The sequence below is a fragment of the Eretmochelys imbricata genome, chromosome 25 (assembly GCF_965152235.1).
Source record: "Eretmochelys imbricata isolate rEreImb1 chromosome 25, rEreImb1.hap1, whole genome shotgun sequence".
Lineage (NCBI taxonomy): Eukaryota > Metazoa > Chordata > Testudines > Cheloniidae > Eretmochelys > Eretmochelys imbricata.
This window is the reverse complement of record NC_135596.1, coordinates 14,210,280-14,236,263: the sequence shown is the minus strand read 5'-3', so window position 1 is coordinate 14,236,263 and position 25,984 is coordinate 14,210,280. Positions and strand designations below refer to the sequence as shown.

The window sequence follows — 25,984 nt, the reverse complement described above, 5'->3', positions numbered from 1 at the left end:
TCTCACACACACAGACCAGGTTCCCCTTCGCGTGCTGGTTAACAGTCCATGTAGGGTGGGTAAAACCCCAGACCCCTCTTCCCTGAGATAGCTCTCTCTTGCTGCCTGGGCTTTGGTCCATCCATGCATCCCCATACACATCCCTCCCTCCCTCTCTCCACACATACACCCATCCATCCCTACACGCATCCATCCATCCGTCCGTCCACCCACCCACCCACCCAGCCCTTCCCAATGGTTTCCCTTTCGTTCACTGTCGTGTTCCAGCTACACCCAGAGCAAGTGGCGTCTTCTCCCCCTCCCCCATCTCTGTGCAGCGCGGGGGGCCTTTGTGGGTGTGTGCGAGGGAGGGGGACGTGCGAGGTGGGCCACGATGTGGAAACAATGAAAAAAAGTCAAGCCAGTCCTGCAGACACAGCGAAGTGCCCGACATCAGGGTTTCATTCCCCCTCACCCCTGCCAAAGAGAACAGACAGACCAACTGACCGACCCTGGGCAAGGGGGCAGGGGGTTTGTTTTTCAGAGCCAGAGTATCAAAAATGGCCACCCAAGTGTGGGGCCAGGGGGCAAATCCCATGCAAGCGTGTGCCCAGCCCATGGGCACCCAGGCCCATGGGGACCCTCTCACGTGGGGCTCATAGGACCCGCTCTGGGCTCCCGCAGGCTGGATTTCCAACTACTGAGCCCTTCAAATGCATTGGAGCTCCCCATGCCCAGGTGGGTGAGAACTGAGCGTGGGCACGTGGTGCCCTGGGAGGTGGCACCCTCTATCCATACAGCACACGGGCAGCCACAGGCGTGCTGCACCTGTCTTAATGCTGCTCACGTCTCTCGGCCCTGATGGAGACCGTGGTGCCAGGGATGACACCTCCCCACTCCCTGGCTGCACCGCGCTGGCCATGGCTCTGCACTCCTCTGCCTTCTTGTAGGGCCACGCTGGGGCTGGGGCTGGGGCTGGTTATTAAAGGCCTTGCAGCCTCCAAGCCTGATTCAGTCGGCAGGGCATGTTCCCCTGGAGCACTGGGACTGGCACCCAGGCTTTCCAGGCGCTAAAGGCTGCCCGTGACCAGGGGGAGCCCCTAGAGGGGAACTTTGCACCCACCTGCAGGGGGACAAGCAGCGCTAGCCAACGCCAACACAGAGCCCCTGGCAACACCAGGGCATAGCCCTGCCCAGGAGGATGGAAGCTGGTGGGCGCTGAGAAGCTGCTGGCAGTTTGGGCCTGCAATAGCAAGACAAGGCAAAGAGGGACCCTCTTGCCAGCCACGCCGGCGTCCGTGCTGCTGTCAGCCCACGGAGCCCCTCCAGCCACGGGAAAGCGAATCGGCACCTGTTCTGCTCTCCGCATCGCCGGCGGAGTTCTGACGGCGGCCCATCATGATGGCGCTGGGGCGGGGAGAGCAGAGATGGCTCCTCTTAGCGTGCAAGAACCCAAGCGTGTCGGGGCCCCGAGACAGCAAAGCGTACAAGCACATGCTGCTGTGACTTGATGAATAGGGGTCTGGATGTGGGCACCACAGACAGCTTGATTCAATGCACTGGTTGGGAGTCCACAGGCCCAGAGAGGATAAATCTGATACCCTGTGGGGTAGTTTGCAGAGCGTCATCTTGGTTGTAATTGGGCTTTGAAGTGCTTCAGCGCTCCGCAGCACGAAGGGCAATCTGGACTCATCCGTGAGATTTCTAGAGGACCCACAGCCTTGCAAATGAGTCCTTGGGGAAATATTCTAAGCTGAATTCCCCTTGAGTCAGGAGGGAGCGAGAGATTTTTATGGTGAAAACTGAGATCCTAAGTTTGGCAACTGGAGTCATTTTAAATGGAGCTGACGGAAAACCAAGAAAAAGAATTGGTGGACAATGTTTAGAAATTTTTTTCTCCCTTTTTTGGTCAAAAATCTCAAAATCTGAGAAGTTTCAGCCAGTCGGTTGGAAAAAGAAGAGGGGAAAAAGGCAATTTGTAGAAATCTCAATTGCTGAAAATTTGACAAATTTGAAATTTCAACCATACTTGTCCCCATTTTTCCTCAAAATTGAGATGAAATTTCCCATCAGAATTCAGAAGCTGGACAAGACTTTTTTGCTGCAATTTGAAAGTTTCAACTTACTGCAAAGTTGGTTGAAAAATGGAAATAAAGCAACTGGAAACCATTGTCTTGTGTTTTCTTTTGGGTCAAAAATTGTGACCAAATTTCATGGGAAAATTTAGGAATTTTGACATGATTTTTCTGGGCAAAGTTTGAAATTTTGATGAAATTCGATGTTAAAATTTGAAACCGCAAGAAAATGTTCTCTCATTTTCTCAACACAATTTAAAAAAAAAACCCTCAAAATTTCAACCTATTTCATCCAAACTTTGGAATGTTAAGAATGTCAATCGGCTCGTTTTCACTCCTGCCCCAGTCTGTGTCCTCCCATCCCCTTCACTCCCCCAACCTCACGGCCTGGAAGCGCTGGAGGGTACCAAATATGAAGCAGGTAAAGGTGTTGGACTTACTGATGGATGGCTTGGAGGAACTTACGCTGGTGTTTCCGAACTTTGGCATGGTCAATCTTCTTCACCAGCTTGGTGTGTTTATAGATGAGCCACGTTTCCCTGAGTACGTTGGCAGCAGCGTTTTTCACCTGCAGGAAACAGGAATAAATACGGCGGTCAACGGACTGAGTAGATTGGGCATTGATCATGTTTTGAGCCAACTTGCCGGGGGAACTTCACCCAGGGTAGGGAGGCTAACACAAAGCCTAGATGCCACATAAGACCCCCTTCAGCCCCACCCCTGGGAATCCCAGAATCCTGTGTTTCTCAGGGCTGAATTTCACAACTCTCCCCACCGCCCCCAGAACGCAATGGCTGGGGTTTGCAGAGATCGGGGCAGTGGGGGAAGGAACAGGGGTGGGGAATGGGAGAGATTTCTTACCCGCTTTGTTAACTGTGTGTCCATCATAAAATTGTGCACGTGTTTTTCAGCTTTCGTGAGTTCCAGCTTCCGGGCTACCACAGCGACAACCAGGGCCGTACACCCAGCGCCCTGGGACCGAAAGAAGAAGGGGTGCGGGTAAGGGAAAGCAGAACTCGGGCTACCAGGAGAGAGGCTGCTAGGACCAGTGGGAGGTCAGATGTGTGCCTGCAAGGGAACTAGAGCTGAGGAGAAGAGGTGCCAGCACCCAGCTAGGTTTTTCATAGGGGCATGGGGAGGTAGTCACACTGAAACCCAAAAAGTTTGCAGGGACCCCGGGAACATGCCATGGGAGCCTGCACTGTTCATGGCAGCAGGGAGTAAGCAATAGGGTATTTCACCTTCACTAGGAGAACATGTCCCTTCGTCTCTTTCTAGTGGCTGGTCTTTCTAAGAGGATAAGAGCTTACTACAGCTGCCAGCTAAGGGAGTCACTTGTTTAGCTCAAGCCATAAAGGTATATGCTTTTTCGTGCTGTAGGTTGCAGGTTCAAACTCCAAGCAGGGGTGGTTAGAAAAGCAGAAATGTAGCCTGTGACAGGGTCGGGCCAAATGGCTACAGGAGAGTAACAGAAGGCAGATATATTAGCCCCAGGCTAAGTAGGTCCCTTTTCCCTGGGTAAGGTAACAGGGAAGGTTCCAGAACAATCAGGAACCTACTGGAGACAATTAAGACAGAGAGGCTGATTAGAACACCTGCAGCCAATCAAGAAGTTGCTAGAATCAATTAAGGCAGGCTAATCAGGGCACCTGGGTTTAAAAAGGAGCTCACTTCAGTTTGTGGTGCGCGTGTGAGGAGCTGGGAGCAAGAGGTGCTAGGAGCTGAGAGTGAGAACGTGGACTGTTGGAGGACTGAGGGGTCTAAGCATTATCAGACACCAGGAGGAAGGTCCTGTGGTGAGGATAAAGAAGGGGTTGGGAGGAGGCCATGGGGAAGTAGCCCAGGGAGTTGTCGCTGTTGCACAGCTGTTCCAGGAGGCACTCTAGACAGCTGCATTCCACAGGGCCCTGGGCTGGAACCCGGAGTAGAGGGTGGGCCCGGGTTCCCCCCAAATCCTCCCAACTCCTGGTCAGACACAGGAGGAGTCGACCTGGACTGTGGGCTCATGAAAACGGCCAAACTGAGGGCTGCCGTGAAGCTCCAAGGCGAGCAAATCCGCCAATAAGCGCAAGACCCACCAAGGTAGAGGAGGAACTTTGTCCCAGGCCTCTACGTCTGCAGAGCTGGTTTTTGACTCAGCTCTCTCTATGCAGCCAGGATGCCCCTGGCCAACGGCCTTCCCCAGGCCCCCTTGGGCTTACCATGATTCCAGTGAGCAGGCACACTCCCTTCCCGCAATAGGTGTGCGGCACCATGTCGCCGTAGCCAATGGAGAGAAACGTGATTGAAATTAACCACATCGCTCCCAGGAAATTGCTGGTCACTTCCTGTTTGTCGTGGTACCTGCCGAGGGGCAATAAAACACAGGTCAGGGGTTATCCGGTCCCTCCCTCCCCCGGCACCAGCGCCAACGCACGCCCCAACACGAGCATTTCAGAGTCACTCATCAGATCTTCATCCAACACGAGCCACAGCTTGGGGCTGTCACAGGGCTCTGCATCAGGCCAAGGTCTGATTGCAAAATACCAGGCCAGAACCTCTGCTCCATGACAACAGTGCAACTCCTTATTTGGACTGGCAGCTCCCTCCGGGCAGGGGCTTTGGGTCAGTGCAGCGCCTAGCGCAACGGGGCTCCTCCTCCTGGCTGGTCCTTGGGCATGACCGTAACAAACACAGTTTATAAGAATAAGAGACTTATGATTATTGCACTGCCTAGGCTCTGCACAGTGGGCTGGCTCCTAGCCCCCCAGACTCCAGGCTGCCTGGGGTTTCCCAGTGGAGCTGAGGAGGGGTGCGTCCATCAAGGTTTCAAAAGGGGTAAGCGGTAAAGCTGTGATCTGAACTAGGGACCCCCTGGCACTCTCTCACTGTGCACGTTCCTGCCTGGCTCACACCTGCTGGGATCTGGGCAGGGCTGCTTCGCCACTGTCCGGTTCCCTCTACTGTCTCTGCAGGCAATGGGGCGAGAACACTCCGCTCTTATCGCTGCGACTGTCCAGGGAGCCAACGGAGCAAGGCTTCTGATCCCACGGGCAGGCCACAAGATACAGGCACCTGATGCCTTTACATAGCCCAGCCTACAGCCTTTGCCAAAGTGTTTCACAAACACAAATGAATCCGTCCTCCCCAACCCTGTGGGACAGGGGTGTGCCACGAGCCCCATGTTGGACAAGGAAACTGAGGCACAGAGCGGGTGGGAGTCTTAATTTATCCCCGGGCAGACAGTCAGCACAGGGACTCTTCTAGTGGTGATTCCTCCTGTGTTGGCCCCTCTGCCCAGAGGTTAATTTCACACTCATTGACTTGTCCAGACGAAACTGGCAACAGAACACCGGCCTCCTGGCTCCCAGCCCAGTGCCTTGGCCACTGGGCCTTGCCTCTCTTTCCACGCAGTTACATGGTGGCTGCTGGACATCGCAGCACTAGTGAATCAGGGCTTTGCATCGGAAGCCCCTGCATGGCCAGCTTCAAACCTGTGAATGAGGTTCCAAGTTCCACCCCTGCCGTGGCCTCAGAGCGGCGCGCGCTATCAGATGTCAGCGGTCTCAGCCGAGGGGAGATGGAATCTCTTAAAAAACCCGGAGTCTTTTTGAAAAGAGAACCATCTCCAGCCATCACATCATGTCAAGGCCGGGGGAAGGGTTTTCAGCGCGACGGAGGCGTTTTGCCAAGAAGCCTCCCCTAGGACCTGGGATGGGAAAGGCGAGCCGGGGACGTTGCCTGGAGCTATACAAGGCTTTCCTGCCTGGCCTTGGCACCTGCATGGGATCAGGGTGTGAAATAGCTGCCAGTGGTGTGGGCAGCTGACCCAGGCGCCCAGAGGGTCCTCACACGACACTGACGCTGCATCCTACTTAGCTCTGCAAAGGAGACCACATGTCATCGCCCCTCCCCACTGCCTGCCTCTGCCTGCCTCTCTCCTGTGGAGGGACAAGAGAATCGCATGCCTGTGAAGGGTGACGATCCCACGGGCTGGACTCCCCAATGGCTATGTCAGCAGTACACAGCGGGATGAAAGTGGCTGCCAAAGGCCAGTGGAGGATGCTTCTGTGCAGGGGAATGATCTGCCGGGGAAAGTGATGCCCCAACCCCTGGCATAGGGGGATACCGGGAGAGGGGATGGGGGGATGGAAGAACTGATCTGATCCTCCACAGGGGTCAGTTTAGAGCTGCTCCCCTACAGCTCCAGCTTGTTCTGGGGACAGGTGGCTCAGCGTCAGAGAGCTGTAATCATCTCCCCGAGGTATCGCCCCCCTTAACTGAACAGAGATTGACCCCAGAGAGCCCAGTGGGCACAGACAGAGCAGCTCTGCGTTGCCTGCTAGTATACAGTACTGGTCAGGATAGTGTGGAGAAATTATATCTGTGAATGCAGATTCTCTCTTGATGTCACGGTGTGAGTGTGACACACAACTGCACTCGCACCTGTTTGCACACTCAGCCACCCACTAGAGGCCTGATTCTCCATTGCAACCGCATTTACTGCACTAAACGGCTGCACAAGACTCCTTCCCAGGGGCTCTCTCTTTCTCTGTCACTCACACATGCGGGTCCATCCCCTGGTCCTGGCTCAGCCAGAATTCCCACTCAGGTTATTAGAAGCTCTGATTGCTCAAGGCTTGCATGGTTGTGTGCTTCACTGTGTGTGTGACAGAGAGACAGGGGGCATGTGCGTGCGTACGCACGTGGACATGTTCATTCACCTGCACTCGCCACCCGTGGCCTGTGTTAGACACAAGGTCACATGATCACAATGGTCTCACCTGGCCTTAGACTCTAGGGATCGGATCTGTTTAAAAGATGGATGCTTTCTGAAAATCTCCCTGCAAACTTTAGATGGCACAAAAGAGCCATTTGGTTTCAATGTGACACACTCTGGCTACTGACGAGACTTTAGGGGAATGGGAAATGCAAACAAAACTTCAAACAGAACCATCAGGGGTTCGACTTTTAAAACATGACAATCGGCACTCATGTAAGACAAAGAGGTGGCAGCTAAGGTCTTCTGCTGCCTTGAGTGTCTCTTTGGAGGTTGCTGGAGTTGCAGTTTTGCATTAATAGCTGGCTGCCCAGTACCGCTTCCTTGTAAGATTTGCTTGTGGGGTTCAGGCTGGAGTAATTTCTCTGATGTCAGCTGGGGGTGCTCTGTACTGACACCCATGTCACTGAAATCAGAATTTGGCCCAGTGTCATTAAAAGGAAACAAAAGCTCCCCAAAATGCAACTGGACAGTTGTCAGGTAATTAAAAAGCTCCGTGGCAATGAGCAGCCAGTGTGAGCAGAGCAAAACCTTCCCTGAGAAAACTGAAACATGACTCAACACAGCCTGGGTTTGGGGGAAAGTTGGGGCAGAATTAAGCCTTTCAAAAGCCGCATGGGTAGAACTTTGAAACAGAAACTCAGTTTGAAACCAGTTTCAAACCCTTGAAAACTCAAACCAATGAATACATCCGAGGAATAAATACCAGGGAGGGAGGGGAGTTATTTAAGTTAAGCAACAATGTGAACACAAGAACAAATGGAGGTAAACTGGCCATCAACAAGTTTAGGCTTGAAATTAGATGAAGATTTCTAACCATGAAAGGAGTGAAGTTCTGGAGCAGCAGGGGCAAAAAACCTAACTGGCCGCAAAACTGAGCTTGATAAGTTTATGGAGGGGATGGGATGATGGGACGGCCTACAATGACATGTAGCCGATCAGCGACTGCTAGCAGCAAATATCTCCAATGGTCAGAGATGGGACACTAGCTGGGGAGGGCTCTGAGTTACTACAGTGAATTCTCTCCCAGGTGTCTGGCTGGCGGGTCTTGCCCACATGCTCGGGGTCTAACTGATCGCCATATTTGGGGTTGGGAAGGAATTCCCCCCCTGGGTCAGATTGGCAGAGACCTCGAGGTTTTTTGCCTTCCTCTGCAGCATGGGGCACGGGTCACCTGCAGGTTTAAACCAGTATTACTGGTGGATTCTCTGTAACTTGAAGTCTTTAAACCATGATTTGAGGACGTCAGTGACTCAGCCAGAGGTCAGGGGTCTATTACAGCAGTGGGTGGGTGAGGTTCTGTGGCTTGCAATGTGCAGGAGGTCAGACTAGATGATCACAATGGTCTCTTCGGACCTTAACATCTCTGAGTCTCTAATTAGGCACAGCTCTCTGACAACACGCCGTACTTTCTAGTGTTACTGTATCCAGTCCCTTTCTGTTCTATTCTTCCTGACACTATGTGGTAAATTAAACTACATTTATGCCCACTGTAAGGCCCCTTTAGACCCACAAACGGGTATAAAGGGGCCTTGGTCTCAATTTCCGAATTGCTCAGCTAAGATCAAGGCCTTAGCCTTGTGTATAGGGGTGAATTTTCCCCATAAGCACAGCAGATGGGGAAGGGCCTCTTTCCCCTCTTAGTTTGTAGGGTAACAGTCTCTCTGCAATTTAACATCGCTAGGCCAAAACCACTCCTGGAACCTGCCCTTTTACCTTGCTGGTGAGCTTGACAGACGCTATCGCTCAAACATTGACGCAAAGAGAGTGACCAGCTGTGTTCACTCGGCCAGCCCGCACTGCAGCACCCGGGTGTGGCTGACTCATTGGATGAAGATAAATGGCAACTTAGAGCATCGGTTTACAGACCCCCCCGCTTTCATGACCATGTGGGGGATCACGTTGGGAACAGGAGATCTACACAGCAATTGCACAGTGGAACAATCCATCAAGGTGTGAGGGCGGGAGGGGGAAGCCGGGTGTGTTAGAAATCAACCTGACACGTGTGCAGAACACAGATGTGGCATGTAAGTGAGATGCCAGGCACATGTATGACACAGCTGGCCAACCACATGCCTCTGTCACAGGGGACATTCTATTCCAGCATTCGCAGAGGGGGGAGAAACTCGCACCTGATACAACCTCTTAGCGGTTTAGCCGTTACATTTTGCGGATGGGTCTGAACCGGGGACAACAGAAATCTGCAGAGGGGGGAGAGCAAAACATCTGAAAGGTGGTATGAAGGTGAAGGAAAGTACTTCACATATTACCTGTGCCCTCTGTGAAGTTCAGTGAGAATTAAGTCTCCAAAGGACCTTGAGGGATCAATTAATAATAATTCTGCCTTTTGTATCTTTTCCCGAGGATCTCAAAACACATGAAATTAATTTCACCTCACAACAGTCCCAGCAGGTGCAAAATCCCCTGTTTTACAGGTGGGGAAACCGAGGCATACAGGTGGGGAAGCCCGAATCAAAGAGTGAATTGATGGCAAAGCTGGGAATAGAACCCAGGAGTCCTCAAACTCTAGCCAATCAAAAGGGTCAGATACTGAGTCAGCCAATCCACACAAACCAGTTGAAGCTACAGAATTGGGTAGATCTACCTAGCTAAGTTTGTAATCAGGATGCCTGTCACCATGGTATCTGGGTATCTGAGATCTCAGGAGAACACGCTCTTGTACATAATTTCCTGAGATTCTTGCTTCTGGAGGGAAAAGTCACCAGAAGTGGCCATTCCTGGCGGGATTTGAGCTCTTTGCGCCCAGCAGGAAGCATAAAGGCAGTGCAAAGCCAAACATTTCAGAGCCACGCGGAGAAAACAGAAACTACTTTCAAGTTTGGACAAAGATTCTGAACTTTGGCTTCTCACTTCAACACCTAAGAGACACCCACTTGGTTTCCGAAGACCACCAAGCCAGCCCTGAGAGGATAGCTACTTTCAAGCCACGGCTGATTTGCTTGGGTTCGAACTAACAACCTAGATATAAAGCATTTTGTGAGCCACTAGGTCAAAGCTCCGCAGTGGAGGTGCAAGAAAACCTCCCCCCACTGATTTCTGTTGCCTTTGGCCCACTAGTCCTCAACTGACTTCCACGAGTCATTTTTGCTGGGGCTGATGTCTTTGGGTCGCAATCATCTTTGTCAAAGCTGGGATTGGAGTGGGAGGCTGTGGGGGTGGGAATGGACAGTGGGGTGAAATTCGCTCCTGTGCAGAGAGCCAGCATTTAGACTTAGACATGACTTAAGCCCTGTTTTTAAGGGCATAAGTGGGACATACGTGGTTCGTGGGACTCACACAGGCTTCTGCACCAGGCTGAATTTCAGCCTTAGTGAAATGAACGTCTTCCCATCTTTGGCTACTTGAGCCTTGTGCAGAGGAGCCAGTGACCAGGAATAGCACTGGGGACTGCGAGAGTGGCTTTCTCCACCTCAGCAGGGCTCTGAAGGCTCTCTCCTGCCCATCTTGACCCGCCTCACTCCCGCCCAACTGTATCTCAGCACTGAGACACAATTCCAAGGGAGGTGTTCTTTTGAAACCTGCATCTAATGAGTTAACACCAAATGCTTCTGTTTGAGATGTCTGCCCGGCCTCGAAACCCTGAGTGCAAAATTTCACCGGGGAAAAAAAGTGAACCCAGAAAATGAAAAACAAAACAAAACAGGGCTCCCAAGGGAAAAAGAGGCTGGTTAGGGGTAGTAAAAACCCAACCCAAAATAACCGGCGCTGAGCAGTGTTGCAGATCTTGCCAGACTCATCAAAATTCTGCAGCACGGCTCCAGAGGCATGCAGGGGAGGGAAAAAGGAAAGAAGAGAAGAGAATGTAAAACTCAAAACAAAAATAAAGGGAAAAGAAAGAGAGAGAGAGAAAGAGAGAGCCCCAGACCAGTCAGAAATTAGATTCAAGCAATAGGAGACTTGGAATTTAGGATTGCTGCGTTCCTCAGACTGACCCCCCTGCCCCATTCAGATCCCTACAGTCAGACATGCCCCGGCCTTCCCAGCCCCTGCCGCCCCCCCAGTCTCATGCATTCGCACTCAGAAGGGAGTTTTGCAGAAAGGGTGGGGTGAACCTTTGAAAGTTTGGCTTGGAACCTCAGTGGGGAAGGGAACTGCAGCAGCAAAGCACTATGGGAAAAATACTGCTCATCTGTTGGCAGAAAGGAGATGATGTGGTGAAGCATTATGGGTAAAAAAAAATCTTGGGGTAACAGGTGGGTCTCCTGTAGATGCCTGGATCGATGAACGGGTGCAGGAGCAGCTGGAATGAAGGCACTGAGCTGTTAATTTCACCCCCATCCCCACCCCATCCCCTCTCTCCCTGGCGGGCTAACTTGGCGGCGGTGGAGTGGGGCTAAGGTAAGACCTTACATTCTTTAAAAAGAATCATTCCTGAGCTGACTCCCGCTAGAGACAGCTGCAGGAGGAAGCAGCCATGATGAGAAGGCATTACATGGCAGCGTTTGCTCTGGGGAAAAATTCAGGCCTGGCGGGGATCTGGCCAAAGCCTAGGTACCACGTAAGTCCCGCTTACACCCCTTGGCATAAGTGGGACTTAAGTAGTGCCCAGGCCTCATGTTGAGCCTCTACCCAGAGACAAAGGTCACCCTTGCAGGACAAAGGAGTCCAGAAGTGCCAGCTCACTGACTTGGTTTGAATGTGATTGAGTCGGTTTCTAAGGGGCCCCTTGCACCGTGCACAGCATGTGAAAACCTGGCCCTAATGCAGAGTCTTCCTCCATCTCTGCCTTTCGCCTTCTCTCTAGCCCTCATTTCCCTCTTGATTGCAGGGATTGCTCCTGGGACTCTTTTAGAGCATTTGACTTGCACTGCTAAAGATGGAGAAATGCTGAGCAGCTGAGCAGAGAGAAAGGCCTTTGGAGACATTTTAGCCAAATCCTCATTCATTCTATAAATAACGAGGAGTGAGCGTTTCCTTTCCAGCTGCTGTTGATTGTCTTGATTCTTTTCCAGGTTTTATTGCTGCATCCACATAGTAAGAAATGGAACCACCTGTGCTTGACTCATTTTGCTGTATGGAAGCCACAGCCACAGCCTGTGAACCAGAGCACGATTGCTTGAGCGCCATGTAATAAATTGGCACCGTGTGAATGATTTGGAATGCATCATTTATGCAACAAATTTTACCCTTTTTTTTTTTTGCTTCCCTTCCATTTATGACTCAATGGGAAAGCGTGAGATTCCGACCCGTGTCCGTTGTTCGTAAATTCATCTGTGGATCAGGAAGAATGCTTCAGAAAGTCACCTGGTATCTTCTCTGGTCTGTGATTGGACAGCTTGTGTCACTGACCTACACTTCCCGCATTGACAGATCTCCAGCTAATTGTTCAATGAATTGTGCACCAGTGCAGAATGTTACCACCTTGTATTGGGAGCCTTGTACACCCTCCTTTGCCCTAGGGCAGTAATTTTCCACCTTCTTTCATTTGCGGCAGACCCCCTAAAACTTTTTGAATGGAGGGGCAGACCCCTTTGGAAAGCTTAGACATAGTCTGCAGACCCCCAGGGGTCCACAGACCACAGGGTGAAAACCACTGCCCTAGGGTAAGGGACTGCACAAGAGACAGATTAATGGTGGACTGAGCCCCTCATTGGGAATTCATTCGGCTACTATTCCACCCTAATGTTCCTTTTCACGAGGATCCGTGCTAGTAAAGCCAAAGAGCTCAGACCTTCGTGAAAGGCAAACACCAAAAGGGCATAGCTCAAAATTTGCTTTGGAATCTGAGTAAGAATTTTTTTTCACTATTTCCTCAGCTCTAATTATTCCTGGACATTTCTCTGGAGCCCATCACTCTAATATCTAGCCTGGACGTGAGGAGCTAGGCAGGAGGTATTGGTGATCTTCAGATTCAATCACTATTGGTGTGAGCGAGGGGAAAGTTAGGAATCTGTCAGTAGGATCAATGCTCTATTATATTTTGGTGCCTGATAACCAAGCAAGGGGTGGTGGAGTAATTGACTATTTACATAGCACCATAAGTGTGCATGGAGCCTTAAAGGGACAGTGTCCTTGCTCGACTACTACTAAAAGGTCTTTTTTTCCCGATAGGACCTTCCACGTTTACACATCTTAAAACATTCCCATGGGAGAGGTAAATATTTGTATCCTCCTTGTTTTTCAGATTGGAGAAACTGAGGCAGAGAGCGAGCGAGGAAGTGACTTGCCCTCAGGGTCACATGGCAAGCCAGGGGCAGAGCTGAAAATAGAATCCAGCAGTCCTGGCTCCCACGCCCCTGCTCTAACTGCTAGACCGTGCTGCTGCCCTGCTCACTCACTGAAAAGCCGACTGCATCCTAGATGCAATGCACTAAATTCAGCTGCAGTGACGTTTCCCTTTGGCACCCTGGTGCAGCCCAAGGTAACGTCACACAACGTTACAAGAGAGACAGCCGACAAGCAGGGCCGGGGTGGGGGTGCGCAGGGGAGCGGGACACGACTGCTCTGACATGGTGGAACTGGACCTTGAGCAGCCTCCGAGCGGGGCTCGACGGGGAAAAGGTCACATAGCTCCAGTCTCTCTAGTGCTTGCGTAAGGCCCAAGTGGTGCTCACATCCCACTGCTGCTGTTCCTCACTGAGAAATGACACCAGGCTAATAGCCTCCGCCACGAGCACAGCTGCAGCGGCTGATGGCAGCGCCCGTGCTGACCCCACCCTACCCTGCGGTCTCTGTGCCGTCTCCCTGACGCCTCGCACCGGCCCTCTCATTGTTTTTTAATTTTATCCTGCAAAAAGCATTTTAAATCCAACTGAGCGGCTGGTGAGAGGGGCCAGACTGGCATCCTTCAGGGCCGGGGTCCCTCGGCAAGCTGGCACAGCGTGGGGGACTGGAGGGCAGGACTCCCCTAAGCTACACCATGCTGGTAATTGGCCTCACCTCCATGGGGCGAGAAGTGAGTTCAGTCTGTGGGTCGTGTGGTCCCTGGCCTCAGTGCTGACCCAGGGTTCTCTCACTTTTCTCAGAGAAAAATGTCATCCTGGCAGCTGAGCTCTGACAACTCGTCACATCTGCCACAGCAGTGAAATGCAGCTCAACGGAGAGACTGGTGCAGACTGGCACCGAGAACTTCTGGGCTCTATTCCTGGCACTGCCACTGACTCCCTGTGTGGTCTCAGGCGTGTCACCGCCTCATTCTGTGCCTCAGTTTCCCAATCTGTACAATGGGGATGATGCGCGCCACCTGTTTCCCAGGGAGAGCTTTTGAGGAGTCTGGAAAGCACGTTGAGCTCCCCCGGTGGAAGGCACTAGAGAAAGGAACAGGATTGTTGTGTAGTCATGGATTCTCCACGCTGGGTGTCATCTGGATTTTTGCAGTCAGGGCTGGAACCAAACGCAGCAACCAAGAAACAAAGGAAATACCAGCCTCGGAAGGTCCGGAACGGCATTTGCTTCCCTGGAGAAGGCCCTGTGTTTGTGCCTGCCCGTCCCCAGAGTGCAGAAGGTGCAGGAGTCTGTGGTCCTGTTGCATATATTGCAGTGACTCCCGCATCGGAAGGGGGTGTGGGCCATTGGACACAGGGCTACCCCCTAGCGCAGACGTGCGCTCCAGCGACAGAAGGGGTTTTCCATTGCGGCAGGATCTCCATCTCCCCAGGTGGCGCTAGTGAATTCAACAGAAACATCCGTCCACTGACCCAGCCACATCTACACCGGGGCGAGGTCAGCGCCGCTCCAGCACTCAGGGGGATGCCATTTTTCACACCCCTGAGCGATGTTTTAACTGTAGATCAGGCCACAGAGAGGGGCTAGCCCCACGGAGGGGAGCTGGGCAATACGTCCGCTTCCCCTGTGGCTGGCTCTTATGAGAACTGGCTGCCCAGCCCCGGCGCTTAGAGCCCTGGTGCCTGGAGTTTGGCTCCATCTGAGCCAGAAGGCAGATCTTGGCCCTGAGAAGACGCTGCAGTTCTGATGCTAGGGGTACGGCTCTATAGGGCCTGCAATGAAACATCCCCCCACCCCAAGGCCGGGGACTCTGATGCACTGAAGGGTCAATCTGTTGGCGGTGGAGGTCTGCGATAATGAATGCCGAGGTGAGACCACCTGCAGAGGAGGGGGTCTCCTCCCTCCAGAGCACCTGGCCATGCCAAGGAAAGCTGCCTCCTGCCACTAAAGGGTTAGCAGCCCAGCTCCTGGCCTGAGGTCCGCAGGGATGGGATGGGAGCCTTCGGCAAAGCATGAGGAATCCACACCTGGAAACACCCTCCTGTGGCGAGCTCTTCCCAAGGGAGAAGGTCAAGGGAAGAAGTGGCGCTGGATTCCTGGGCACACCTGGAATGGACTGGGGGGGGAGGGCAGAATGTCGGAGGCAACTGCCCCGTCACAGTGAAATGCAGAGGTTCCAAGTGAAATGGCTCCAGCCTGCTTTCAAGGTTCACGGCCCCTTTGCTACGAACTGGATCCCCACCCCCGCCTCCTCCCACCCCACCAGCTGCAGCTAATCTTAAATTCTTGGCAGGCGCAAGGCTCGGAAGTAGGAGGCAGCTCCCCGTGCAGGATTGGGGCTATTGGTTTCTAGGAAGGAAGACTCACAGTTTGTCCCTATGAGCAGCATAGCAATTAGAGAGGGAAAACAAGAGCAGATTAATGAGCAGTCCCGGTGCAGAGGAGAAGGGGCAGACAGGAGAGGAGAGGAGAGGAGAGGAGAGGAGAGCGGAGAGCGCACACGCACACCCCCACGCACACCGTTCGGGTCCCTTCCGACTGCTCCGCAGGCTCGGGTGCAGCTGAAGGGGCATGTGTCAGTCACACGGCGCTCGCTCCCTTAAATGCCAGAGCTCGGGACGCGCTCCCTGTTTGACGGGATCCGCCCAAGCTAAAGAGGAGGCAAAGGGCCAGATGCCCAGCTGGTATCCATCGGCCCAGCTCTGCTGGAATCAATGGGATCAGAGCCCAGCGGGTGTACATCAACCTGGCCTTGGCCTCTAGGATCCCAGCTCCGTTGATTTCACTGGCTGAGGCTGTGGCCCACGGGTGTGCCTGAGATGACCGAGGTGGGTTATTGTGGTTCCTCCTTGAGTGGAACAGCGTGGGGCTGTCAGCCTCCAATGACCAGACCGTGCCCAGCGGCCTACCAGTCAGTGGGGCTTTCGTTCAGGCAGGAGGTTGCTTTCCCATCCAGAGGCTGTGGGTTCACTCCCTGCTGGTGACCCGTGTTACATACAGCTGAAGCCGGCAGCAGCCAACCAAAGGGCCCTTTCCCTCTCCTGGTGGGGGGATCACATCTGCAGGGGTCCCTAGCTCTGGTCTATTTAAGGGAGCCCGGCGTGTCTCCAGCTGCACGGGAGGCATGCATCTCAGTGGCCCTTGTGCAGAGCCCGCCCCACCCTCCGCCCGAGGAGGAGCCCTTACCTCTCACACACGCGGACCGTCCAGGCGGCAATGATCCAGGAGGAGATGCTGAAGACCAGCAGCACGGTGCCGGGGCAGATGGTCATGAGGGTCTTCATGATGAAGCGGGTGTTGAAGTTGATCTTGTTGAGGGCGCCGATGCTGCGGGAGGAGGCGTCGGTGAAGAGCTTGCTGTGGAGCAGCATGACGCGCCCGATCAGGTAGAGCCTCAGGAACATGGGGATGGAGAGGATGATGTCCACATCGGCGTCGGCCACCGAGGTGGTGTAGGTGAAGGCCAGCCGGGCTGTCCAGGTGAAGAGATACTGGCCCGGAATGGGGTGGATGGCGCACACAATCAGCTCCAGGCTGATGAAAAAGATCCGCTTGTAGGTCATGGCTATTCTCCAGTCGTCTGCCCCGTTGTCCACCATGAAGAGCTGGGCAGGGAGAGGGGAGGGGGGTTAGAGGTAGGGGGTTGCTTTAGGGTGGGTCGAAAGGCCCAGCAGCGGCTAACAAGGAGCAGGCAGGCGGTGTGGTGTAGCGCCGGTGGGCTCTATGCCCAGCCCTGCTGGCTGACCTTGGCCAAGCCCCTTCCCCGCTCACACTGTAGGCTCTGCAGCGGCTGGCACAAGGGGCCCGGGGCTCAGGTGGGGTTCCCCAGGCTCCAATACAAGCAGTGGCAAGAGGCTCTAGCCAAGGAGTAAGTTGTTAGCCCCAGCTGAGTTCAGCGTCTGCCCAGGAACAATTCCTGCCCTGCAGAGCTAACGCCCGGAATAGAGCAGGCAGCTGAAGGAAGGTTTGTTATCCCCCGTTTACAGGGGAGCCAGGAAGCAAGGCCTAGGAACTGACGCACTTGGGCAGGCAACAAGTCACTGTAGAGGTGGGAATTGAACTCACCCCGCTCGGTGCCACCCTCTGCCCACGAGAGCAGGCTTCCAGTCCTTTAGTGACACCCGCCTGGACTGGGAATAAACAAGGACCTTCCTGTTTGCCCCTCAAGCCCCTAGGGCCAGATGTGCAGGGCAGAAGGGGCGAGACGGGTAGCCGAACAAACCCTGCTCTAAATGCAATAGATTTATAGAGGGTTCGTATTGCCCATTGAGCAATGCATATTTTTCTTCTGCTTGTCATCGGCGGCAGGTCACATGTGGCTCAAGGCAATAATTGCAGCCAATAATAAAGTTTTAATGGGAAATCTCTGAGCAATTTAGCCCTGCATTATTCTTCTGGGACTCTGCCAGGCTTCTCCAGAGCCCACTCGGCCCTGGAACCGGGTGGGAGGGCTCTCAGGCAGAAGCCCTGCCCAAAGATGGATTCCCCATGTGCCACCTGCAACACCTGGAGCTGTTCGGCTGGGTAACGACTGTACGCATCATCCAGCCCAAAGCCACTGCTCGCACATCTGCTTCTGCACCAGCTTTGCTGGCAGGCGCTCGTCCCAGGGCCTGCTGTGGAGATTTTCCAACTTCCTCCGCACTCACACAGGCTGCACAGAGCTTGCTGGCTTTGTCTGTCAAGTCGGGGGGGCCGGCCCCTACGCATGCCCCTCTCTCTGCTTGTCCATCCATCGCTCTCACTTGCTCCTGACAGTAACCATGTCTCAGCGCGACTACAGATAAACAACCTCCCAAAGGGACTCGGGGCACGCCTACCCTGCAGCTGGAGCAGCCAGACCTGCACTAGCTCTGAACAACCTCAGGCACTAAAAACAGCCACGTGGCCACTACAATGAAACAGGCAGGCCGCCCTGAGTACATTCCTAGCGTCTCGGGCGGGATCGCACTCAGGGCAGCGAGCCCCTCCCACCGCTCAAGCCACCACGGCTACACTGCTCTTTTCGCGCACAAGCTCACTCAGAGCTAGCACCGGTATGTCCGCCTGAGCTGGAGTTTACACCTGCCAGCTCAAACGTGGACATACCCTCGGGCCTGATTCTCCATTGCTTTGCCCCTGCTGACGTCATCTGGGGCCAGATTTGGGAGCAGGGAACAGGGGAACTGTAAGAAGGTGCCGCACTCGACTGATTTAACCTGTGTCCTTGCTGCAAAGGAGGTGGGTTACCAGAGGGCAGCAGCCGGGCTGTAGCCTGTACCCCCAGCCCAGCCAACTAGTCCAGGGTTAAAGTACCACGGAACTCAGGTGAGAGGTTTGGGTGTAAGTTAGAGGCAGCTCTGGAGTCAGAGCCTGGTTAACTCTGCAGGGAAACAGACACCGGAATTTACAATATCCCCCTAAAAGGGTAGGCACCTCACTCCCTTACATGCCTCTGGAAATCCCCCTAAGCTCCTGTCTGCATCTTTAGCTGCTCATATATCTGGGTAAATCTGGCCCTTACCGCTGTGTAAAATGCTACCAGATCAGAGGGGTCGTGGTTTGATCTCTGGACAAGCGTAAATGACTGTACAGGCCCCAGTGGAACCCCGTTTATCCGATCTAATTGGGATCGGGGCCGGATCGGATTTTCAAAAATTCTGCTAATCAGGAGGGCTCGGCGAAACTAAGTTACGTGCTTCAGCCCCAGGCGGCAGGGCTCTGGCTGTCAGTGCTCCGCACATCTTGCTGGTGTGCAGTCAATGAGCTAAGATATTCAGTGTGGCCAGTTTTCAGGGTTTGAGCATGAGTTTCGCAATATCTGGTGTCCCGGCTTCCGGAATTTGGTGATTTTGTCAGAATCTTGCTGGTTATATTTTTTAAAGAAAGCAAGTCAATTTCTAGCCCTCGTGATTGCAAAGAAAACCTTGAAAATGTGACTAGAGCAAAACCCCAAAGGCTGAAATCCCCAAAGGCAAACGAGCGGCAAGCCCACAGCATTGTTATTTTAAGCCAGTCTCAATATTTTGGGGAGCTGGACTCATGAGGTTTGAACATTCGGGGTTGGCCAGCCCGCAGATTTCAAGTGCTACTTAGTCTTCTTGCCAAGGTTTAGGATTTTTCAGCCACATTTTCCTAGGTTGATCGGTATTTCCCTGTGTTGCCGTGCGAAAAGTCCCCGCAAAGTGAAATTAAATACACAGCAGGTGAGGAAATAGCAGCTGTACAAATCCACAGAGCTGCGTCCCAGATGGCAGGACTCATCTGAGACCGGCCTCTCTCTTCCTGCTGTGCAGAATGGGAGAGCTCGCTTTCCTTCAATTAAGGCATTAAAATCCAGCTCCCTAAGCTCTTAAAGCATTACTATCGACTTTCTCCTGGCGAAGCTGCGGCTGCAGGGTGAATGCTGTGACTTCTCCTAACAGCTGCTTGGGGACACAGAGCTCAGCCATTGTAGAATGGATGGTGCTTTGCCTTAAGGGGACATGATCAAAGTCACATAGGGTGTAGCTGAGATGGTGGGCATTAACAGTAGGAGAAGAGTTTACGGCCCAAAGGGGCTAGATTGCAAACCAGAGGCAGCACAGATAGGAGAGAGGTTGCTGTGGTGACCTTCAAATGGACCAGGTGCCAGGGTCAGAAAGTCCCTGGATAAAAAACAACTGATTTTTGCTGTATCTGCTCCTTCCACTCATCTCTCTGTGGCACCAGGTACCATCTCTGAACACTGGAGACTTTTGTTTTCCTCTCAAAACCCAGCTAGAAAATCCTGTTATCAAGTACAATTCAAGCTCCAATTCTGCAACCTGTTCTGCGTGGATGGAACCCGCTGGGTCTACGCAGAGCTCTGCTGGGGCTGGTTCTCCATGGCTCTGCACCTTGTGTGGTCACCTACCCCAGGGCAGCATGTAAATCGCTGACATGCGAGGGCATGGGGTGGGATTGCAGCTTGTGTAGATGGACCTGAGCTCCTGTTCATCTAGCTGGCGCGTGTACCGGAGCAGCCAAAAGGGGTCCCCAGTTTGAAAGGGCCCCCAAACGACCTGGTGCGTGGGATCGTAGTGCCATTCAGGCTTGGCCTGGCAGTCCCCCCATCATGGCAGAGGGAGGGCTGGGCCAGACCTAAGTGGCGCTGTGACCCTGGGTAGGAGCTCCCAATGTCTGGGGCGGAGATCTGGGCTCAGCCCCGCAGGATATAAGCCTAGCCACTGCTGTGGGGTACGTGCAGTGGGAGCTTGTTCTCAGATTCCCCATCCCCCGACACTCTGCAGGAATTTTTTTGGAAGGGTGAGGGTTCTAGATTTCAGATTTTGCCCCGGGCACCCTAAAAATCACAGAAGAAATGCACCAGTGCTAAAGCCTTCAAACATCATGAATCAGATTGCAAAGAATCATGAGATTTTTTAAAAAAATAATGCATTTTGCGTTGTTCTCTTTTTACAAAAGCTGAGCTTCTCAGGTAATCACCTGACTCCAGCACCTGGTACTTTAAGGAAAAACACCACATATTGCAAGACTCAATAAAAATCACCAGAGCTGGCAACACTGTCAGTATCTGCAACCCACACACCAGGGTTTCCTGCTAGAACGGGAAACTGACGAGATCTTTTCCTTGTCCCAGACTAGTGAAATGCAACAAGTAAATAAAGAACAAAAGGTGACAGGCATATACAGCTTATAATTTAATAGTAACAAGCAAATACAGCTTGTTTTAACGTTAATAACTTACCGGCTAATTTGTCATACAGGGAAGGACATTTTTTAAGATGTGATGTTGCACCTTTATAATGAATGTTGTCATGCCAACCTCAAGCAGGAAGCCGCCTCCTCGGTGTATGTGCAGGAGGGGGTAGCAGGTGCTAAACATGTTAGTGGAGTCCCTCTTAAGCCTTCAGAACAGATCTTAAGAGGGACATGGGTCTCCTGTACTGGGGAGGATTTCACCTGTTGATCAGCACTATCTCAGAGGAACGGTGCCACCTAGTGACTGGCCAGCACGGCTTCCTGCAGCACCTACTTGTTCCTTGGAGGTCTCCCAACTACTAGGATCTACTACGGAGCTGAGCTGGGTCAGGTTAGGTCTGTGGGCACCAGATTCTTTTAAAAGAGCTCAAGGCCGGATTTCCAGCCCGTTGGGTGCTGGGTACTTGGGAAAACTTGCCGGCAAATGTCACAATGGGAACCTGCTGACCCCACTTGAAAATCTGACCCTTATGCAGGGGCCTAAATGGGAGCCGAGTTCTTGTGAAAATCTGAGCCCAGCGGAAGGTGCTGAGCCCTTGGAAATGTGGCCCGCAGCTCTTCTGAAAAATTCTGGCCCGTTCTGCTCCTGCTCCTCTTAGATCTGACACAGTTGCAGGGCTCAGAGACAGCCTCAAACCACCCCCTCTCCAAACCCCTTTGAACTTTGCAGGGCAGGAAACGGTTGAAAACTTGGGATCTAGGTCTGAATTTTGCAGCTCTGAGCCATCTCTAGGAAAGCTACAACATGCCCACCCAGCTGGGACAGCTAATCAATTACCCCTGTATTGCAGTGGTTCTCAACCGGGGGTACGCATACTCCTGGGGGTACACAGCGGTCTTCCAGAGGGCACTCAACTCATCTAGATCAGTATTTCTCAATGTGGGGGATGCAACTCCCAGGGGGGTCATGGGATGGGTTTAGGGGGGGTCACAAGTGCAGGGCCAGTGTTAGGGGGTAGCAAGCAGGGCAGTTGCCCGGGGCCTCATGCCACAGGGCACTCTGCGAAGCTAGATTACAAGCTTCAGCCTTGCCGCCCGGGGCTCCGGCTTCAGAGAAGGCTCAAAAGTGAAAAACAGGCTCAAGTATGACACTGAAATGTAAGTACAATATTTACATTCCAGTTGATTTATAACGATATGGTAAAAATGAGAAAGTGAAGTGTGCTGTGACACTTGTGTATTTTCACGTCTGATTTGATAAGCAAGTAATTTTTAAGTGAGGTGAAACTTGGGGATATGCAAGACAAATCAGACTCCTGAAAGGGGGACAGTCATCTGGAAAGGTTGAGAACCACAGTTTGGACAAACTCAGGTTCCCACGAGGACCACCGGCTTCGTGTCTCAGGAAGGGGGAGGGTTTGGTTTGAGCACATGCAATGGGATTCCCAGAGGAACGTTCCTGTCTGATTTCACACTCCCATCAGCTGTGCCTGGTGATGGCACAAACTCCACCCTCTCCCCATGAAATAGGGGAGGGGCCATGCGTTGCGGTGTGCGGCTCACCTGGATTTCTCTGGCATGGTACATGATGATGAGGCCCAGAAGTATCATGGTTGAAAGGCTGATAAGGCATTTCAGTGCAAATGAATATGAAGACTCCTAAAAGGGAGACAGGGAGGAGCAGCATCAGGCATGGTTTCCCCCTCGGTCCTGAGGCTAGTCACACCGCGGCCCGTGGCAGGGAGGCTCTGGACTCTGCCCGTTCAATAGGCACACGCGGATCTTTATGGAAAGGCGCGTACCAAGCTGTTGGGAGGGACTCACCGTCTCTGCATGGGCCAATGACGGTGGGGCGCCACCGGGCATGCAGCAGGGATCCCGACTCCAGGAGAGAGCCTATCCCTTGGGCAGGCCATCAGCCACTCGCACTGAACTCCAGGCTGGGTTGCTGGCCTCTGGGGGCAAATCTCCACAGCAGCTGAGAGGTGGAATCCCCAGGGCCGCGGACGCACCCGGGGTAGCCCTGATCAAGCTTGCAGGCTACAAATAGCAGCGTGGCCATGGTCTGGTGCGGGCAGCAGCTCAGGCTGGCTGCCCAGCTATGTACCTAGGACCTTGGAGGGGGTTGTCCTTGGGCGATGAGTTCATGCCACCATGGCCACGTTGCTATTCTTAGCGCACGAGCTCCACCAGAGCTGGTGAGCGTATGTCTACCCGAGCTGGGGTTCACGTCTCCCAGCTGCTGCCTGGACGTACCCCCTGGCACCAGAGGTTGGCTGGGAAGCCTGAGGCAGGGGTTAATACTAACCCTGTGCCCCTCCCTACTGATGGTTAGCAATGATCCGCTAAGCCTCCCAGCTCCAGCATTAGGATCCACATTTATTTCACAGACAGGGAAACTGAGGTACAGAGCTGCTGAGACACGCCCAATGTCACCCAGGAGGTCAGGGGCGGAGCCAGGAATGGAACCCAGCTCTCCAGAATCCAACCCTGAGCGTTAGCCCTTGAACAGGCTTCCTTTCTGGAGATCCCAGAGGCAGCCTCCAGTGTGGCTGAGGGGGGCAGACGCCACATGATCAGTTCAATCCAGGGATGCATTTGCCACATGGACGTTAGCAGCCCGGGGACCTGTTCTGATCCCCAGGGCCTTGCACAGAGGTCTGCTGGCTATCCAGTGACAGATGTGCATGCCAGCTTCTGTAGCGGCAAGATCTGGGGCTCTGTAGTCACAGGGAAACTCTCCCCACGTGCCCAATGTGCAGTCAACAAGGGGCGCGCGGGACAGGTGAGCTGCATGGCAGCGTGCAGGGGACAGGCGGGTGTTTGCATGAACGATTCTATCTGGTCCCACACCCCTGCCGTTCGGGGGATGATTCATCAGCCCTGGAGAGAAGCCAGCTGAGCAAGAATGATAAAGCATCTCGCTGAGCCAGGACTGTTCACACTGCCAGCACAAAGCGCCCATCAGCATCAAACGTCGCAGCAAAGAGCAGGGTCCATTAATCCTCAGTGCAGCTTGTGGGAGGAGAGCCATCGCCGGGCCGGTGCAAACAGAGACACACAGGAATGGGGAGGGGCGCACACACGATGCACCCAGAGAACAGGTACACACGCACACAGATGGGTCCATGCACGTATCCCTCCATCGCACGCACACATACACAGACTCTGGGACGCACCCTCCTTTCCCCAGACGAGACGCACCCACCCCGCACCCCGGCACGCCCAGTGTGCACACCCCCACAGCCAGCCGACGTTCAAACACGCTGGCAGGCCCGCTCTCTCTGTCACCCTCACACACTTCCCTTATCCCTTACGCGTGTTACGGTGGCACTCGGATGCCTGGCGTGCCAGGCGCTGTACGAACACAGCTGTCCTGCACTCACAGGGCCTCCAGCCCCCTGCTGGGCCCACCTTGGGCAGAGGCCCCGCCCGCGTGAGACCTAGGTACCAGATAAAAGTTCCACTTACGCTCCAGGGCTGGGACTTCCCGGACCCTTTCCTTCCCAAGGGCGACATACAGGCCTGGTTCCCACAGGGCGGGACGGGGACTTATGCGGTACCCCGGGCTCGCGCCAGCCTCTTCTCTGAGCCAGGCACGTCTGTCCCCCGAGTCCCCGGCCTTTCGGCTTCACGACCGGCCGCGGTCCCTACCTTGGTGTAGACTCCCCAGGAGAGCTCCGTCTCCGTCACCATGACCACGATGCCGAACATCCCGAAGATCAAGGCGTAGTCGCTCAGGCGTTTGCGCTTCTCGAAGAGGGCCCGCCGGTGGCCCAGCCGGTACCCAATGTTCTGGTTCTTCTTCTGGTTCCGGGAGCGCGCCGCCGACTCCTCATCCGCCTGCAAGCTTGTATCCTTGGCCTGCTCGGTTTTGGAGACCACCACCTCCAGGCCCGAGCTGTGGAGGGTCTGCAGGGGCTGGGTTTCGGCCGCCAGTTCATGGAGGTTGCGCTGGGAGGCGCTTAGGCTGCTCAGGGGTCGGACCACGCCTCCATTGTACTTGCAGCTGTTCATGGCTATCTCGGTGAAGGGGTTGGGCTCGCTGAACACTGTCTTGGATCCAGCATGGTTCAGAACCTGGGAGTCCGCATTTACCTGGAAGGAGACGGAGAAGGGGCTAGAGAGACCCAAACCCGGGGGCAGAGAGACAAGTGGGGGAAGGGGAGAGCTCGTCCCCTTCTCAGTCCGAGTCCCCCGGGGCCTGCAGCCTCCATTCTACAAAGCAGGATTTGAGCTAACTATTAGTCTGTATCCCTAAATGGCCCCTCAAGTGTTACTTATCTAGCATCACAGACGCACCACATGGACAGAGAAGGGAGTGCAGGCCCTGCCTGGGCTGTTCTCAAACCTCGGACCATGACTGCTAAGAGCAAGCATCGGGAGGTGGCCCATGGTGCCCACCTACACAGTGGTGTGTGGCTCTAAACTGCACCCCTGGGCCGCTCTTGAACCCCGTTCCCTGGCAGCTGCGAGAAGGCAGGCCGTGGCGCCCACCCATAAGGCAGGGAGACCCCTGACATTACCAAGATGCAGAGCTGTGGATGGCAACCAAGCGTGAGGATAAAGGCTCCATTAGCAAATGGATGGGGAGGCCCAGAGGCAGGGACCATGCTGGGTGAGAGGGCTGCAAGGGCCTACCCAGAGGTGAGGAGCTTGTCTGTTCGGCCCTGCCCAACCTTGGAACCACTGCAGGGTGAAATTCACCCCCAGGGCAGTAGACCAGGAGGAGAGGACAAGGCAGGCATGGGGAGGGGCGTAATGCAGCTCAGATGCTGTGGTGATGGGCACTCTATAAAAAGTAGGTAGAGAAGAAAGAAAGAAAGAAAGAAAGAAAGAAAGAAAGAAAGAAAGAAAGAAAAATTCAGCAGCCTCTTGGGATACAGGTACACATGCAAGGGGGCATGGTTACCTGATCTACTCACTAGACAACACTCCCTTCCCAGAGCTGGGAATTGAACCCAGGAGTCCTGACTGCCAGTCCCTGCTCTCACCTCTGAACACGCCCAGAGATGCCCACAAAAAAAATCAACAAACAAACAACTCAGCTGGTTAAAATACTTTGATCCCAAAGGTTCCCAAAAGGATTTTGTAAACTTCAGCTCTGCACAGGGATCCCTTCGGCCACTGTGGAAATGCGGCCACCTCTGTGGCGAAGTGCACTAACCGCATAACAAGTCACAGCAACAGGGTAATGCAGGAAGTGCAGAATTCCGTGTACAGCTGAAACCACCCCTGGATGGGGGGTTGGACAGAAGCAGGTTATATCACCCTCCCAGTCAGTAACCGGGCCGGGCCGGGGACGCTAATGATCCAACCAGTG

At 53.7% G+C, this 25,984-nt stretch overlaps 1 protein-coding gene across 1 annotated transcript in view; it reads right to left on the bottom strand.

Moving 5' to 3' along the window:
• KCNN1 (potassium calcium-activated channel subfamily N member 1) overlaps positions 1-24,693 on the bottom strand; it is a 29,877-nt gene extending 5,184 nt beyond the window's left edge. Inside the window, exons 1-6 of the mRNA XM_077842149.1 lie at positions 24,316-24,693; positions 22,225-22,320; positions 16,186-16,604; positions 4,256-4,397; positions 2,916-3,026; positions 2,495-2,622 (exon numbers count right to left, since the gene is read on the bottom strand). Of these exons, the coding sequence (XP_077698275.1) occupies positions 2,495-2,622; positions 2,916-3,026; positions 4,256-4,397; positions 16,186-16,604; positions 22,225-22,320; positions 24,316-24,678 (1,259 nt within the window). The 5' untranslated portion in view covers positions 24,679-24,693. The remainder of the gene's footprint in view (positions 1-2,494; positions 2,623-2,915; positions 3,027-4,255; positions 4,398-16,185; positions 16,605-22,224; positions 22,321-24,315) is intronic.
• Positions 24,694-25,984: the final 1,291 nt, after the last annotated feature.